Genomic DNA, 18,987 nt, shown 5'->3' with positions numbered 1-18,987 from the left:
GCTAAGGAGGAGAAGGAGTAATTGGATCAGTGCTATAATGTGAAACTATGCAGGACAAGACAATTAAATTTCCTTTCTGTAATTGCAGCCTCTCTGGATGTCCTATTGCTGCAGCAGAGAAACTGGCTAAAGCTCAAGAGAAGCATCAGAACTGTGATGTGTCAAAATCAAACCAGGCATCAGATCGGGTTTTAAGGTATTAGAAATCACTATAATACTTATTCTTATGCAGAATTCATCACACATTCACCTAATTTGAGAATTTATATTTATATACGTTGTATATACATATATATCTCCTTTAAAGAAGAGTTAGAATTAGGGCTTCTGGATCCAATTCTCACAGTGTATTTTTCCCACTCAATTTTCATGGGGGAGGGTTGGTAATTTTGGCAAATACATGTAAAGCTGAAAAGCTCATTTTTGTCTTAGGCATTGTTTGGTGTAAAGATGACTGCTGGAGTGCAAAGTCTAAGAACAGTGTGAAAAAAGTTGGTATCTTTTGGGAATAAACTAATATTTACCGGTAAGTCTTGGTTTTTTCAGCAGGCTTTTACTAGTAAATATCAGTTTAAATTAAACCAGAAGCCCTATGTGCATTACCAAACTGGTAGTACACCTTTTGGCAGGACACTTGAAAAAGTACCAGGTATACCTTAGATTCCAAAATAACATCAGGTTTAGTTCTTTGTGTCTGCTCCCCCCATTCTCTGCCAGGAAGGACAGAAGGATAGAAAAATTGTCCTAAATTTTTGTATGGGAAGGACCTTCAACCAATTTTTTATCATTTATACTCCTTTTCTTCATCCATATAGGATTCTACATTTATCCAAAATTGTATCCAGCTTTGTGCTATTGTCTCCTCTTCTGAGATATGTGGGTGGAAAAAATATTATTTCTGAGGAGCTGAAGTGTGAAGGATACATGTAAAGGAATCAAACTTCTGCATGATTTTACCAGCCTTATGCTGATGATGCCCCAAAAGCTGCAGAATTTCTCCGTGGATACTGCATTATCTGTGGGCTGGGATAGGTACATCCCTCCCAGCTGCCTCAAAGAGCGTGGGGGAAGTGCTGCAGCTTTAGTTTCCAGACTTTCCTACTTACCCCATAGGTTTCTTAGTCTTTAGCTGTCTTCTAGATTTAAGAACCAATTGGGCTACGTAAAAGTTTTCTACTGTATTATCAACACCATTCTTTGAATATTCTCTTAAAAGTACATCTAATCTTGATGGTCTTTTCAAAAACCAGTATTTCCATGGAGCTGAAGATGTAGAATCATGGTTCACATCTACAGAAGATTTTTCGTCATTCCAGTTGACTTTGCTTTCCTTCCGCAGATTGCTTTTGATGGGCTTTATCTTAACTGCCCCTAATTCAGTTTGCACAGCTTGGCATACAACATCCCAGAGAGGTTTCTTAGAGAAGAGTTCTTCAAATCACATTAATAAAAAAACCTCCACTCTTTGAGGGAGTAAAACAGTTTCTCACTTGATGGAAAAAGATCAAAAATGCCGTGGCTTTTACCACTGCTCATTACAGAGAATCCACTGAAGTCAGTTGCCATAGAAGGCAACTGCTCAAAAGCAGCATCCGGTTTGCTGGCAAACTCCCTAGGAAGTTGTTCTGCAATCTAAACTTCGCTTGTGAGCTGCCTTGTGTTTCAGGTTTTATAGGCAACTCAGATAGTTCTTTCATCTTGTTTCCTGCTTCCCTTTTACCGTTAAGTCATTGAAGTATTTAAGATGAACTTGGCAACTATTTATAATATTTGTGTGCAGGCAATTGATGGGCAGACGGAGATATTTTAAGAGTAAATCTTGAATATTTGTCTTCATCCCAGTTTCCATCCTACCTGCATTTGAGTGTTATTACTTAAAAAGAAATCAAATTCATAGGACTTCTATTCCACTGAAATTTTGGATTTGCATCAAATGTTCAGGATCTGAATTGCAGGTTTTTTGCTAAATGTAGATCATCTTGAAACAGGATCAAACTATTATTCATATCAACTCATTGTATAAATAAGCCCACTGCATTTTGTGAGGAAGAAGTGTCTAAAGGAATGAGCATTCATAAATCAAAGGGAATAGTATGACTAATATGATTTGTTGGGTGATCTTTACATAAATATCCTGACTAAATTCTATGAAAATAAATACATTCAGAAAAATGTGATATAATATTCAAAACTTATTTCTTACTATTTTTCACATTTCATTTTGTCAGTCAGCATGATGATACTTCTGATCTTAACTGAATTTATGTTCCTGTGACAGTTCCTTCCATTTCCTCTGTTTATAAATGCATTACATAAAAGGAATAAAAATAAAAAATACTTGATTATATGATTCTTGATTCCAGCAGAAGCACCTCAGATGTGCTGTTCATCATCCTCAGCTCCTGCTAAATGCTGTAGGTAGACATGCAGTGTTGTGTAGCAGTTGCTTCCTACAACCAAGTCATGTAACACTTTTTTATAGAGGTAGGATTTGCAGGATCTGACCTTTGTTTGCCTGCTTTGAGCTGATGACTTCTGTGTCCACATGCAGAAGATGGTGTGACAGTGGAGTTCACTGCAGCATTCTTTCACTGAGGTTTCACAAGTTTCTCAAATGACTGAATAACATCAATCAGGACTTCTTCTGACTGTCTGCCCTCATCCTAAACGAAAGAGATACTTAACCAAAACAGTTTTATTTTGTGTTCATTCTCAGGACCTTCCTTGAGGTGTGCATCTCTGTCAGGAATTGCAGCTCCTGCCAGAACCTTGCATTTAAGGATGAGCAGGACCTGCAAGGCAGCAGCTGAGAATCAACAGGGCTTCCAAGACTCTTCTGTGTATTTCTCAAGATGAATATGGATTTGTATATTGAAGGATGAAACAGGAATAGTTACTTTTGAAAGCACAGAGGAAAACAGCATACAACTCTTTTGGAAGAAATTCAGAGGAAGCTCCATAAATTAGGTGGAGCTTCCAGATCTATATTTTCTTTTTGACATATAAAGGAATTTGTCCAAACTTCTTCTGTCAGTCCGCTTGCCCCTCTTTAATTCACTTCCCAAAAGAAAAAAAAATGTTTGCTGTGTAATGCAATTACATGGGGAAAGGGAAACCTTGAAGTATTTTAAAACAGAATTTTAAAATACTTTTAGCTGCAGGATACATTTAGTGGTATTAGAATTAATTTTGTCTAGGCTTTGTTCAAGGAAATATATATTGTTTGTCTGCTGAAAATAACCAAACTAAGGAAATGCAATAATAATTGCTGTCTCTTGAGTACAAGAAATAACTAAGATTTTCTAATCTGAACTATAAATTATGCACAGACATAGTAAACTGAACTGCATCTAACAAACTGTACATATCTTTAATTTCTAGGCCCATGTGCTTTGTTAAGCAATTGGAGATCCCTCAGTATGGCTACAGAAACAATGTCCCCACCACCACACCCCGCTCCAACTTGGCCAAGGAACTAGAGAAATACTCTAAGACTTCGTTTGAATATAACAGTTATGACAACCATGCCTATGGCAAGAGAGCCATAGCTCCCAAGGTGCAATCCAGGGATATTTCCCCCAAAGGATATGATGGTAGGAGGTGCACACTCTTATACATGAGAGACAAGTTTGCAGTTAATCATGTTGTTGTATATGTAAACATCTTACAAATAAGACATGTTTTCATGTTCATACAGTATTACGAGGAATGCTATCATATGTAAGTTATTTTAAAGGCCTTCTAAAAAAAGTGTTGTTTTATACGGTGCTTGCTTCAGGATTGTTGCACTGGCAAAAGACATCTCCAGCTATTGAGCTCCTGGGATGTATTGAGATGGCAATAAAAGCTAAGTAATAGAGATAATCCTTATGTTACTATCTGGGAGACCTGGCCTCAAGGGTCACATTAGGATTCTTGCCTCCGTACAGTAGTTCAGGTAACCCAGAAAGATACTTGCTTTGTGGGGATATGGAAGTAGAAAACCCGTGTCTCACTACACTTCCAAAATCACTGCTACATACTTAAAGAGGCATTTCTGCTTATTTTTTCCCCATAAAGACACTGGTTGAATTCTCTGGAAAACCGAACATACTATATGCTTAGGAAAAAGCTGAAATTAGCTTCAGTTCAGGAGAAGACAATGGATGGGATCAGTCAGGCAAGAGGCTTATTATTAGGGGAGAAAAATGAACTGCAGGATAAAGAAGGATTGTAGCTTTTGTAGATGTCGGGAATTTTTCAGAGCAATACATTTATATATGCATATATATTATATATGTGTGTATGTATATATATATATAAAAAAACCTAAACCATACCTGTTTGTTTTTTTTTTTTGTACGCTAGTGCTTTAAATATTTGATACTGCTCAGTGACTACTATAAGAAATTTCAGGCAGGTGTCAGATTTTTGTTTAAGAAAATAGAAAGAAACATACAATACAGAACAATTTATGCTGTTGCCTGAACACAGACTGACATTTAAAAGTAGTTAATTGAAGAAAGAAAATTACTACAACTCTTGCCTTCCTATGTCTGATATTTTGGTTATTTTCCTTTCTCATAGAATTAACAGGCATGTTCTTACACTATAGCAGAAATGAGAAGGGTTGTGAAAGGAAACCTATTTTTAGTAAAAGAGCTTTTTTTTTTCCTCACACCTTCATCTTATTTGTCTGTATCAGAATAAGGGCTTGAACAGGATTAAAGTAAAAGCACTAACTGTAACTGCGGTTAGGAAGATAATGAGTATACATTAGTATAAGGTAAATTAGGTATTAAATATTGTATGTGTATTCTGTCTACTCTTGCAGAAAGGAAAGCATCGTAATATGGCTGGGGTTCCTGTGAAAAAGATTATTTTCAGATCACGTTACTGATGCATAAGCAACTGATATGTATTTTTCTCATTTAAGGCCCCTTTTTCAATAAATAATAACAAACTCCACTTTCTTTCCCAAATCACCAGAATTTGAAAATACATGTAACATTAAGCACAAGTTTAACAGTGTCCTTAAATAATAAAAGGCTATGTTGATACAGGTCACTGTCTTTATGCACACTCACCTTCCTTTGGTATAAATAGGAATTTTTCTTGGCTATAAGACTGTGACTAGGTTGCTCCACTGCTCAGTAATGTGAGCCAGAGGGGACTGAGAGACACTGCATACATGTGATTCATGCTGGCATAGCAAGTATAAGGGGCTCTTGTGCCCTCAGAACAATGTGAGCCCATTAAAGCTGAAGCAGGTTGGTTGCCAAGCAAAGCAAACTGTGTGGCTTTGTTGTATACTCCTGGCTCTGCCGGAGGCAGTGTACGTTATTCCTTCTTCCAAGTGGTGTGTGTGCTGTTTGGCCAGACGGACCTGCCAACATGGTCCCAGAGGTGGGGCCTGATTTGACTTTTCCTTTTCCCTGTTAGTGGTTTTCGTGAAACCTTTAGGATCTCTCTGAAATTTCAGAAGTACTTTAACATATTTGGCTTAAATTGGCTCAAGAAAATCAGTTGAATTCCTAGAATGATGAAGTGAAATCCTGGACACACTGAAATTGCTCAAAAATTTTGGCACTGACTTTCAGTGGAACAAGGATTTTGCTGACAGCTATTGTTAATAACTGAATATGAAGGAGATTCCAGGAAGAGGCTCTTCACTTGAAAGAGCCACTTCAAAAAATTTCACAGCATTTTTATATTTGTATTTGTATATAAAAAATGTAATTATTGCTCCTGAAGACATTATGGAGGTCCAGAGAGCACACCTATTATGTATGTCAGCAAAGCATGTTTATATAAAAGCAGATTCAGTTCTGAAAAGTCATCCTGAAAAACCTAGAAGTACATCTAAGGTTTTGGGGGGGATGTGCAGGTCAACAGTGCTTTAGTTCTGATTATATGAGAGAAGTAGTCTTAAGGATATGAAAAATAAATAGCTTCACACCTCAATTCTTTTTTAATTGTCAGCTAGTACTGTATTTTCATCATCAGAGAAGGGGATTATATCTCCAGTAAGTGTACAGTTGGGAGTGATACAAACATAAATAGCTCCTTTCCTTGATTTTTTTTTCCAGTATGGTTTACTAAAAAACAAACAGAAAATGTATACTTTGGATTGTTGGGTAGGATGGCCTAATAATTCTTGAGAAATTCTGTATTTTTGGGTTTGTTCTTCCTTTGAAACCAGTTGCACAGTGTATTGGATGTTTGGCTTATGGTATACAGCAGTAAAGATGAGAAAAGCTGGACACAGCAGGCAGTGGTGATAGCAATACCTTCAGTTGCTCAGGTGATGACAGGAATTGTCATCCCACCAATAGGCCTGAGTTGTTCTGTCAAAATACTGAGAAAACGTTATGAGTGGGATTCATCTGACCATATCTAGAGTTTTATGATGTCAGCACTGACAGCTGAACTGGGCACCCCTTTCAGATTTAAGAAGAATAGGTGCTTCTCTGATTCAGTTCATCTTTTCCTGAAGTGCTTATTTAAAACTGGTCAGGTGAATCATTGCCTGAAAGTTCCTATTTTTTTCCACTGCCTGTATAGGAAGACTATAATGACAAGGTCAGATATCTGAAATTAGGTGAGATTAATCTTTTATTGTGCAAGTCAGAAAAAGTGTTGAAACTGTAATTAATTTACCAACACATTTGGTATTTAGACAATATTGGGGATGAAGGTCCCTGGGCAGAACTGAATTCCACTCCAAATACCTTCCTTTGGTCTTTCACATGTTTGGGATCTCTCCCACTCCCCCACTGTTAATTAGTAAGAGAAGCCTGTAGACTTTGAGAGGTTCTTTGTAACCAGCCGCCAGGCATATCTGATGGAAGCCCAGTTTGGGTATGCAGCTGGTTAGACCTGTGTCTGTTTTTAATGGGAAAGGTGTTCTCCACATTTGGTTTCACTCCAGATTGCAAAGCATAGGTGGACTGCAGAGCTTTGTAAACCTGGTGGCACAGGGGTGGGCATTGTATCAAGCAGAACTATCTGGTATTGAAACAAGGCAGCTTTCCCTTCTTTAGTGAACAGGTTGATTTAATTCAATATAAATTGATGATCTTTGTTTCTCCTGAAAAGCTAATGTGAAATGAACAGTCGTCTGGGTTATGTGACTCATCTTCAAATGTACAGCTACAGTAAACTATGGCCATTTCTCTCTAAGTAAGTTTTGCTTAAATTACTGGTAATCTGAAAGCTGATAATTGTGTAGCATGCTTACAACACTTTACATCTTCAAAGTGGTTTGCAAGTGAATCACAACACAACTAAATTTTAGAAGCAACTTTCTGTTTATAGGGAAAATGAATTCAAGGGATAATGTAGTTTGACCAAGGCCACAGAGGAGTCCATATCAGAGCCTGCATGAGTTTCTGATGGTTAGTCCTATGTATAAAAGCTGCCTCTTTCCCTCCCTCTCTTTAGCACACATTCTCATATATATATATATATAAAAATATATATCGTTTCCCATGTAATATGTCTTTTATGTCTGTCTAAATGTGACCTGCTATAACAAGGCTAACATTTTTTGAAAACGACAAAAGTCTTATTTGTTCCTATGATTTTTGAAAGATACTTCTAATTTGTCTAGTTCAGTGGTACAGGGTGCTTGCTGTGTTAACACAGTAGAAACTGAATTATTCAATTATTTGCTTCCTTAAGTATAGAAAAATTCTTGTGTGTCTTGGATACTGTAACAAAGTAACAATGGATAAATACTGAATTTTTAATGACCACCACTGACTACTATATTAATAATGAAACTCTTGAGGAACAGTTCACAAATTTATTATTAGTGGATACCCTGCTAGTATAGTGCTACTATGTGTTCAAAACAAAAAAAATGTGATGAATGTTTAGCATTCACTTCACTTAAAAAAAAATCACACCCTGTGCATTATGTGGCTTTCCTGAGAAAACTCCATCTGTTATGATTTAAGCGAAACACTATTTCCTTTGCAGTGAAAATAACGCCATGATTTTTTTTCAGTTTTTTAGAGAAAGGAGGATGACATAAGCTGTAGCAGAGACATTTTGCTTTCAGATTCTTCTTTTGAACCCTGCTTGCCTACCAAAGCAGCCCGTGGTTCACAAATGGGCTGTGCTCATGGGAGCAGATTATTATATGTATGACTGTTCAGACAAATACAACTGAAGAGTCTGGCATTTAAATGGAGCCCATCACGGAAGAGCTCTGTCTAGGGCCTGACCTTTTTTGTATAGCTCTCTAATCAGCATGCTAGTTGGTTATTGTTACACTGTGCTGTAAGGTACGGTCTCTGCAGTATACATTTCCATCTTAAGGGGAAGTAGTTGCTGTAATATGCATGGATGTATCCTCTGACCTTGACTTTTATTTTTTTCTGAAAATACATAAACTTTCAGATTTTGGAGATGGGCTCACACTTTCTTGCATTTTTTATAAACACTTTTAAAACAGCTCATCTGGGAAAAGGGTTGAAGAAATAAGTGGGCTAATAGGGCTGCTTTCCCTTATTGCTATAATATCTTTTGCTGCAAGAAGCATCACTTAAAAGCAGCAACAGTGCTGCTTTGTGTTTAGACAGGCTGGACGTGAGCACTGTCAGTGCCTTGGCTCTTCTGTGACCACCTGTGGCTTGTGTCGGTCAGAGCACAGCTGGGCATCGCTGCCTGCAGTGGAGCAGGGAGGTGTCTTTGGTCCTTACAGGTTTTATGAAGAATTGCAGGTGCTCAGGTTTTTTGAAGTGGGGGGAACATTTCACTTGTACCTGTTGCCATTTAAACAGCCATTGCTTCTGCCCTTGTGCAAGTTATGGTAAAACTCACACGTGACAACCACCTTTTTCCTCCTGTAGTGCCCCTGTCTTTGGGATGTTCAGTGCCATAATATTTGCCTGGGGTGTAGGAGGAAATAAAGCTTTTAGGAAGCATGGGGTGTTTGAGGACATATGGGTGGTCCTGCAGCCCAGAGGTCAAGCTCATCAGCCTTGCAGCAGGTTTGATCTCCAGTAACTCTGGGGAGTTCTAGGCCTTAAACTAACAGTTCCTCATGTAAATAGGAAAAGGCCCCATAGTGTTACATTGCCCGTCATTAATAAAAATGAATGAGCTGAGCAGGTTGTACCTTCTGTCTGACTATATATGTGGGGTAAAAGCAGTGTTTCTGTGTTTTTATTGTTTTATAAATCCAACCTGTTTGTCAGAACAATTCATGATCATGTCATGCGGATTTTTACAGGAGGTTATTTCATACAAACTCACACATGTAGCATATAAAACTCACAGACAGAAATCAAGAAATACAGCCATCATTCTTATTGCGGGCCTTTTTTTTGGCATTGGTTACTGTTCCTCATTATAAATTTCACCTCCAGCAGTTTGTTTTCCTCTTCACTTATGCAGAATGCTCCTTCTTTTGAGTCATCCTTGTCATATTTCTTCCCACAGCTAAACGCTACTGTAAGAATTCAAGTCCAACCAGCAGCACAACAAGCAGTTATGCCCCTAGCAGCAGCAGCAATATGAGTTGTGGTGGAGGCAGCAGTGCCAGCAGTACCTGCAGCAAGAGCAGCTTTGACTATACTCATGACATGGAGGCAGCACACATGGCTGCTACTGCTATTCTGAATCTCTCAACCCGCTGCAGGGAGATGCCTCAGAACCTCTCCACTAAGCCTCAGGATCTCTGTGCAAGGGTAAAAATTAGTAAATCTGTTTGCTGATGAAGATTTCTCTTAACTGTACTTGCTCTTTGGCCCTGATTGAGAGAAAAGCTGTAGTACATCTTGCCTTTTTCTTTTCCTTCAAAATTAACATTATCTGGCAGCTCTGCTAAAACAGGGAGGAAAAAAAAAAGAAAGATACAAATTGCTCACAAGTATCACAGGAAATCATGATGGGTTTATAAACTAACGATACAGATACCATGTACTCCTTCTTTTTTAAATTTGTTTCTTACTATAATTATAAAAGATGTTTGGATTGCTCAAGTCCTATTAATTGCACTACTGTTTGGGTTGTGGGTTTTTTTTTGCAAAATACAGTCTGGTTCATACATTTTGCGAAAAGATTAAGATTTAACTCTGCATTTTCATTTAAAAGTCACGAGTGGGACCTAAACTTGTGCAAAGAAATCTGTGCTACTGTATGTTACAATTTCTTGCCTGTCTGTGATACCACAGTTCTTAAGTCAGTGCATAGCACATTTGAAATGAACAAATCCTCTGGTACAGGTGACTTAAAATGTGCTTAACCATCTCGCAGGGTCACTACTTTTCTGTATGTTTATAGAGCCACAGTATAAGATGACCATACAGATACAAATAAAAGCTTTTGTCATTAAGATTTCTGTATTAAGAAAAAGCAGTGCACTATTAACATCCATTAAAGATTTAGGAGGGTTTTTTTTTCATTTTTAACTTTAAAATTTTGGCTCTGATAGCTGTTCAAAAACGAGTATTTAACATGCACAAGCAAACAGTGCAGTACAGTGCTGCCTATAGGAGACCACTAGATGGCTGAGCAGACAGATAAAGTGCAGTGGAAACATTTTTATTGTGCTTGTAGAGAGATTTTGAGCTGGCAGACATGTTATGTTCTTCTAGTATAGACAAAGGTTTGCTTTCCCTTATTTTGCAAACCCCCTTTTGTTATGACCATAACAAAATAAACCTGTAGTAGTAGGCATTAGTAATAATCATGATCTAAGCCAGAATTGACTTTGTTTTCAAATGCTGCTTTTTATATTAATTTATTTAATATTGTTCAAGAGGAAAATCTCTTTCTGGCATGTAAATAAATGCAGTTGTTCTCTCTTCAGTATGATGGGAGAAGTTGGAATACAATGCTAAAAATCTTCAGTGTCTAAGCCAGAAACGGCCTCTTTCCTATGTGTTGCTCTATATTGTGACTGAAGGAATGAGTCTGAGGAGATAAACAAGTACTTTCTAAATTAAATTAGCAGGATAGCAGCAATTAGATATAATCTCTGACAAAAGGCAGTAATTCAAAAAGAGAAATTTGCATTCACAGTGCTTTCCTGCAGCTCTGTTGTTACTCAAGAGGAAAAAGTCACCAGACATAGGAGGAGTCGGTCAGATTCACATTAGTTTTGAAACCAAATTTCTCATGGAACACTTCATTTTTAGAACGATGACGGATTCTCTATGGGCATTTTTATCTTATCTGTCCTTTGTTTTTTAATTTTGTGTTCATTTTAAGATATTTTATTTCTCCTCACCTAATTATCATAGACAACACTTGTTTGTTTCTGCAAAAGAAAAAGAGCCCATACTTGTCCTGTTTTTCACAGTACCAGTTGTCACAGAAATTGGCACAAATTATTATCAAGATAGATACATGAATTGTTAATGTGTGTTCATCTGCAGGAAAGGAGCTGTGAAACTTGAATGCATTTCCTCATTGAAAAATGGTGTCCAAAAGGACTTCCTTTGGTACCCTACCTCCCTATTTAATTTTCTGACATTATGTATTCAAGCATAGACTGCTAATGTTAAAGAAAGAAAGAAACAAAGATTATTTGATGTTAGCTGGTTTTTATTTCTCTAATCACCCAGACAGATGTCAGGACTGAAAATGAGAATTATGCAGATGTTACCTCACAGGTTACCTCACCTGTCACAGAATAAATCAAGAACATAAAGACAATGGCAAGAAAATACCTTTAGAGATTTCTCCTTTATATATCAGATTTTGCACCCATGTGCTGGGTGGCAGAAGGGGTACTGAAGACCCTTTTCCCCCAAACATCAAATTAGCCATACAGGAAGAAATCTACTTTAACAGCATTAATGTTGTGTAACAGCATCATGCTATGTGTAGGAGGGGGCTCAATGCTTACAATCTATACAGGAATGGAAAAGCATTTTATCATTCTGCTAGGCAATCAGATTGAAGAAGAGGTAGCAGTTTGCTAGTGTGAAGTTGAATTAACAATATTTTTCTTATTTTGACAGAATCCTGATATGGAAGTCGATGAAAATGGAACGTTGGATCTGAGCATGAACAAGCAGAGGCAGCGTGATGGTTGCTGTACCATTTTGACCCCACTGGAGCCAATGTCCCCACAACGACAAGCTGTGATGAACAACCGGTGTTACCAACTGAACGAGGGTGACTGCTGGGACTTGCCAGTGGACTACACTAAAATGAAGCCAAGTAGGATAGATGAAGATGATTCCAAAGAGATTAATGTATGTCTTTTTCATCTATATAGTTCTTGTTGCAGTCTAATTTTGGTAATTCATTAATTTTCTGAAATTTGGAGGGAAATAGGAAGCAAAATTAGTATGGGATAAAACTGGTGGTTTTCTACAAAAAGGACTTTCTGCTGGTTAATCTTTAAGACTATATCATTCTGGCACACATCTGATCTGTGACTAAGTTCCATAAGACAACATTTGAACCATGAATGTGAATCATGTTTTCTAACAGCGTCATCTTGTTAACAAATATTTTCTGCAGTAAAGATGTTTTGCTATATCCAGATTATGTTACTCTGTATAAGCAAGTTGACATAACCATGCAATACTGGGATAATCAGCTCTGAAGACAAGATATTCTTCTGAATTTGAAAACCATAAATGATGTGCTGACTATTTGAAAGCATGTATTACTTAGAAATCAATTGAAACAAAGCAGCAGAGTATAATGTAAGCTTTCAACTATTTCAACTAATCTTCTAGATTACTTATATGCTCTTGATAGCTCTGTGTGTAAGGGCCTATATTAATGAAATACTTTCTTTCAAGAATACAAAGAAGGGATATAAGAAATCAGTGTTACTTTTCTACTCCTAATACCAAGACAACAGCAAAACCCTTTAAATATGTTAGTGAATTTATATTACTTTTCAAAACAGAGGAGACAGGACACTGAAGAGGTCTGCTGACAAGGTTCAATGCCACTGCTTTTTTTCTGTCAGGTTTTAACCTTTATCCCTTCTGTGGCTTAAAATACTGCGCTCAATTCAATTTAGCTGTTTGAAGACTCCTAGAGATTGATTTTTCTTGGTTTATAGCAGAAAATTAGGCTAATCATTTTTGTGTAGCACATCTCTTGCCAATTTTAATTAAACCATAAAACTGTTCTCAGTATCTTTGAAATATATAATGAAGTGGCATTTTCACTAGATATCCTGAATGCATTCTAGCTTTGGTGATACAGTTTTGCTATTAATTTCACTGAAGTTGTCAGGAAATCTGTCACTATCAAGTAAATGTGAGGTAAAGCAGCATGTTTTTTCAAAGAACTCCCTACTTCTACTATGTTGTTTATAGCACCATCTGCAGGAATCCCTGAATCCCTGCATTCAGCCACTGCATTCCTGAAATAGATGGGTTTGAATTTCTGAACATCACCAAAGTTAATTACAAATTATATCATTCTGTTTTGCCAGACAGATCCATTGAGATTTGTCCCAGACTGAGATTCTGTGTGTAAATGCTTCTCTTTCATCTTTGAGTTGTTCTAAATCCTTAAAAATGTTATTTAAGATGGCTTTTTGATGCATAGGATACTGTATTTAGTCATCTTTTTTGCCTTTCCTCTGTTGTGCAGTGACTTTAGTGAAAAGACCTATTTAGAGAAAAATAATATGACAGCTATAGAAAAAGCTGGAGTTTTTCCTTTTTTTTTTTCTAGTTAAATAAACTATATATATCACATATTGTGAGGTCTTCATCAAAATATTCAAATATTATTCAGAAGTTTAGTATATGACAGAATATAAAATAATTCCATTAATTTTCTCTGTCAGAATAGGATAAGAAGGAGATACCATCTGATGACTCTGCTTTGCATTATTTTATGTAAGTTGTGACCTTATCTAGCTGAAATTAATGTGTATATATTTGCCTGTAGCCGGAAGATTTGGATCCTTTCCAAGAGGCACTTGAAGAAAGAAGGTATCCTGGTGAAGTTACAATCCCAAGTCCTAAACCCAAATACCCTCAATGCAAAGAGAGCAAAAAGGATTTAATAACGTAAGCATAATGTGAGGTGAAATTATTTATCTCCTTTTAACTTTTTCTCTCTTTGTCTTTTTTTAAACCAACGAATACATATACGCCTTGCAGTATGAGCATGCAACATGTGCAGCATATAAATGTTTCAAACTGCCAGTTAAGTAAAGTGATAAGCTAACGTGTATTTGCTTGTTCTTAATGATGCTATATTGTATTGAGACGCCATTTTCATTTAAACCTGTTCATTTTGCAGCTTTTCGATTAGGATGCTTAAAACCCCTTGCAGTCATTGCAGCTAAACTGGAAACAATGAAACTTTTAAAAGTTTTTTTTTTTAAACATACTTACTATTTTGGCTGTTTTTGTTTTTGTTTGGTGGCAGATGTCCAACACCAGGGTGTGATGGGAGTGGTCATGTGACTGGTAATTACGCCTCACATAGAAGGTGTGACTTCATTTTTTTCATGGTGGATTCTGTCTTTTCAATTTATTGTTTTCAGCTTACCTCAACAATGCTGTCAAAGTAAAACGTTGAACTATGTGTTAACCCTTTGAGTAATATATGTTGATCTTAAAAGCATGCTAATTTGTGTGTTGTATAAACGTCTTTTATTTTTAAATAGATTACTAAAATTTCCAAAGTATTCCTTAAGCATTTAAGTAGTTAACCCAGGAATCTCCAACATTTTTTGTTATATTTTTCTAGTTCATAGAGAAACAAACAAACAAACAAGAACATTTGCAGTATGTAATTTTGGAAGTAATGTTGATAACTAAATATATTCAGAGGGTTAACTATATTACAGAATTCAATATTACAGCACTTGCCCCATCGCTTTTCTGCATTACAAACTTTTACTTTTTAATTTTTATGTTGTGTTTGTTTGGGAGCATTCAGTTAATGAGAAGATTAACATACTTGTATGTCCTGCCATGTCTTACAGTTTATCTGGCTGTCCCTTGGCTGACAAAAGCATTCGGAGTATGCTGGCCACAAGCTCACAGGAACTCAAGTAAGATATAAAGAACAAATACTTTCTTTATAAATATTTATTTGACCACAAACTGTGTATAGTTGTGTCAGAAATGATGTCTGGGGAACTGCTGTAGAAGGGGCTGATCCTGCTTGGAACATGCATTGATGTCTCTAGAAATTCCATACAAGGGGCTCTGTACATAAGTCTGTTGACCTAGCATGTCCTTTTGTGTATCCTTTAGGTGATAGGGATGGACAAAAGACAGAACTTCTGGAATTTCACCTTAATGCTTGAATTCCTATTCAATTTTTTTTCAAACTTTGAGTTTACTAGTTAGAACAGAAAATTCCCATACAGTTAGACTGATGACACACTTCTGATTACACAAGCAGTAAAGCGCTGCAGTTTCTCAGACATAGTTGGAGGGAAAACAATTTGTTTTTCCCAAATGCTTGCATAATTTTCCTCAGGTTCGTTTCATTGCTACCAGCCTAATACATTTGCTCATGTGACTATGTTTTTTAATGTTTACTTGGTTATCCCCTGCTTAAAATGAGTTCTTTACAATTCCTTTCAGTTCTTTGGAATAACAGTTGTGAACAATGAACATTAGAGAATCATGAGACTTAGCTTTGCTCTGTCTTCCTGCACATATGCTCTACTTCAACTCTCTGTGTGGAAGAACTATAGCATTTATTAGTGCTGTGACAGGGTGGTACTCCCAAGTTGGTAATTTGGTTAACATGGAAAGATGTTCAGAAGAAGTGAGGAAAATTCGGTAGGAAAGTATGAATGGATACCTTATGCTGCCATACTGCTTAGCAGTACTCTGTCTTTACAATACATTTCTTGAGTTCAGAACATACACTGATTTAAAAAAAACCAACCGACTCTTGATGTAAACCATGCGAAAAATAAGAAAGCAAGCATGAGAAAACTGCTGGAGTAAGATTGCTCTCTAGTTTTACCTAATCTAATTGCTAGATGTAAACAATACATATAAAATTTACAGCTGATTTCCCACAAAGTCAAAAATAATGTTTTGAAACTATTATTTTAGGTCATGCTGGTATATGCTGCCAGAAGAATATGGGATATGCAAAAGGGGATGTAAATGAGATCAAGGAAAACATTTTAAGTATAACCAGAGAAAGACATGCGCAACCCAGAGAAACCCAGATTTAGATGTGGATTTTGGGTTGGGATGGGTGAAAGGGTAGAAGTTTGAGGAAATGTAAATGCATAAGCAAAACACAGTCAAGACTCTTGAGGCAGCATGAATATTTTAAGCACATATTTGCTGCTTTAGCCATTTATAATGTTTCTACTTATCTTAAGAAGGTGTTTCTGAATTACCCCATCTCTTCTGCTCTTCTCAAACATCTGCAGTCAAGGCTGCCTGGTAGAGACCAGGAAGAAAAGAATCCCAAAACACTTAAACTTGAGATCCCAATTCTATGTTATGCCACTCTCTCTACTTATTTCAAGTTTTGCCCAAGCAAAAAGAATAAGATTAAGTTAAAGTTATATTTTTAGGTTTAAAATCTATTATTTGTCATTTTTTAGCATAAATTATTAATTTAGCAGTTATCATTATACCTATTGAACACATAAAACTCTGTTTAGTTTCAAAATAACAGAATTTTAAGCAGGCTTACTTAACTCAGTTCTCTTTTGTATTTGCACTATGTAGCAAAATTAAATTTTCATTTTCTGATCATCTATTTTTCCACAGGATACAAAGTAAATCATTGCACAGGACAGATAGTAATCACTGCATAAGCAACTAATTAATTTCTTCTCTTTTCCTTTATTATCTCATGTGAGGGCCTGTCTGTTGTTCACTACAGTTTTCTCAAACTGCCCTCTGAAGATATAACTACTAATTCACTCACATGTTTGTCACTATCATCACATCCAAGTGTTTCCTAATTAATTTAGTTATAAATTAGTTAGTTTATTAGTTTATTTTCATCTGCAGTTATACTCTGAAGTAAGTTAGGGTTGGCATTGTCCCTATTTTAAACCAGAAAAATTAGGTATATAATTTTGATTGCTCAGTTGGATACTTTTAGGACTCAATTTGTCAGTTCTTCACATTGTAGAGAACTGTATAGGTTCAAACCCTTGAATTTGCTTGGAATTGTGGGAATTCAGCAGATCTATGTAATGTAATTGACCCTTTGTGAAAAGGGATGAACTCTGCAGAAAAAGCAGGAGAGTCCAGTTCCAGAGCAGCCACACTGTCCTTTCTCCTATCCCAAAACTCTAATCAGTCTCAGCTTCCACTTGGCCCATTTACTCTGTCCTGTTTTTCTTCATCATTTTTTCTACACTGTTCCCTGTCTCAAGCTCCCTTGTCTGATCAGCCCATCTCCTGCCTCCATCACATTTATATTTTTATTGTCCTCTGTCTCTACATCCTGTGAAGCTGGTACAGAGACAGAAATAAAGCATCTTAGCATTTCTCACATGTATTTGAAAGCAGGGAAGTAGGAGTCCTACGGATGGCAGCATCCTTTATACAGCTCTCATTTATGCTCTTATTCTCTGCTTAAGATGGAAGAAGATGTGATCATGTTAAATGTAATGTGCTTGCACAAAGCAGCTAAACCAAAGCTACAAAAGAGAATTTGATTTTGAAATTTTTGATCTGTGAAGTACTTCATTTACATATGTTATATTTCTATGTGTGAGGTCTGGGAGTATAATTTCCTTGTTTCTAAAATGAGCAAGCTGAAAAGAAGCAGAAATTCCATAATATGGGATACTACTGGCCCTCTGTCAGGACACCAGCCACCATGGAAAATTTTGGTATCTGCTCTATAGCCTGGGTTGGTGTCACAGCCATCAGCAGTAGAAAGTTTAGTGATCTGCATGGACTGGCACCAGGAGGAGATGAGGAACATTGCTGGGGTGTTTCACACGTATTTGCTGACATCAAAAGAGTAGTGAGAATCAGTAACTTGGGCTCCTGCCCCAGGCTGTAGAGGGAAATGTTTACACATTTTTTACCTGTAACCCAAGCTGAGATCCCTTCTGTCCTATCCCTACCAATCTGTACTGTTCTCATCTCTTCTTCATCTTTAATTCCTTTTTCAGATTTTCAATGTAGTTTTTTCCATTCTTCCATAAAGATTTCAACATTTGTAAAATTCTTGGCAAATACTTGTTTAATGTATAGAGTACAGGGAACAACTGATAGTGTAGTAGAAGAATTGATAGTGCAGCATAGGAATCATATTTCTGGACTGCATAGTTTGGAAGGATTTAATACTTTCATGTCTTTGCCATGTATCAAATACCATACATGTGCTGGTAAAGCCTTTATATCACATTTTACTAATACATGATTTCTTTGAGTGTATTTTACAACACATACAAGTAATGTATAATGCAGCTTCCTAACTGGAATTTCGCTAACGCACTGATTTTTTTTGTGTCCCAACTAAAATATGGACTAGCAGACACTTCAAATAATATTCATTAATATTATCAGTCATATAATATTCATAATCAATATAAGAATCCTAAAAGGTCAGAGAAATGTTTATTTTGCTTAACAGTCATGCTTACTGTATTGCCTTTTGGAAATTGTGGCTTCAAGATTCCATTACTCACATTTCCTGGCTCTCAAAATAATAATGTTTCAACTTACAATTAAATTGTTCCAGGGTCAGCATAATTATTCCTTACCACCCATGCTTCTCATCTGTAAGGTTCTTGCTGAGGTTTACCATGCAGATTGCACAATTTTTAATTTTTCCCCAAAGCTCTAGTAGAAAAGTGAGAGCATTTGTGCATAGTTTATCAGCAGACTAAAGCTGCTACAGCCTGGTCAGTGATCTCCAAATAACAGAAGGATACCTTCTGCTTTAATTCCCAGTTACTTCTGCTGGGGAAAAAAAAAAAAAAAGAAAAAGAAAAAAAAAAAAAAAAAAAAGAGGTTTGCAGCTTTAAGGCTGTCTGAAGAAATGAATATCTGTCAAGGATCCAAACTTTTCCTGTATTAAGATTTGGTTATAGTACTTGAGAAAAGCAAC

General features: G+C 36.5%; 1 protein-coding gene across 1 annotated transcript in view; it reads left to right on the top strand.

Moving 5' to 3' along the window:
* MYT1L (myelin transcription factor 1 like) overlaps positions 1-18,987 on the top strand; it is a 179,023-nt gene that overhangs the window by 109,646 nt on the left and 50,390 nt on the right. Inside the window, exons 9-14 of the mRNA XM_069011517.1 lie at positions 89-196; positions 3,382-3,593; positions 9,430-9,677; positions 11,958-12,194; positions 13,864-13,985; positions 14,912-14,980. Coding sequence (XP_068867618.1) covers positions 89-196; positions 3,382-3,593; positions 9,430-9,677; positions 11,958-12,194; positions 13,864-13,985; positions 14,912-14,980 — 996 coding nt within the window. The remainder of the gene's footprint in view (positions 1-88; positions 197-3,381; positions 3,594-9,429; positions 9,678-11,957; positions 12,195-13,863; positions 13,986-14,911; positions 14,981-18,987) is intronic.

Source organism: Aphelocoma coerulescens, chromosome 3 (assembly GCF_041296385.1).
Source record: "Aphelocoma coerulescens isolate FSJ_1873_10779 chromosome 3, UR_Acoe_1.0, whole genome shotgun sequence".
Lineage (NCBI taxonomy): Eukaryota > Metazoa > Chordata > Aves > Passeriformes > Corvidae > Aphelocoma > Aphelocoma coerulescens.
The sequence above is the reverse complement of the archived record's forward strand: the minus strand, read 5'-3'. Positions and strand labels throughout refer to the sequence as shown.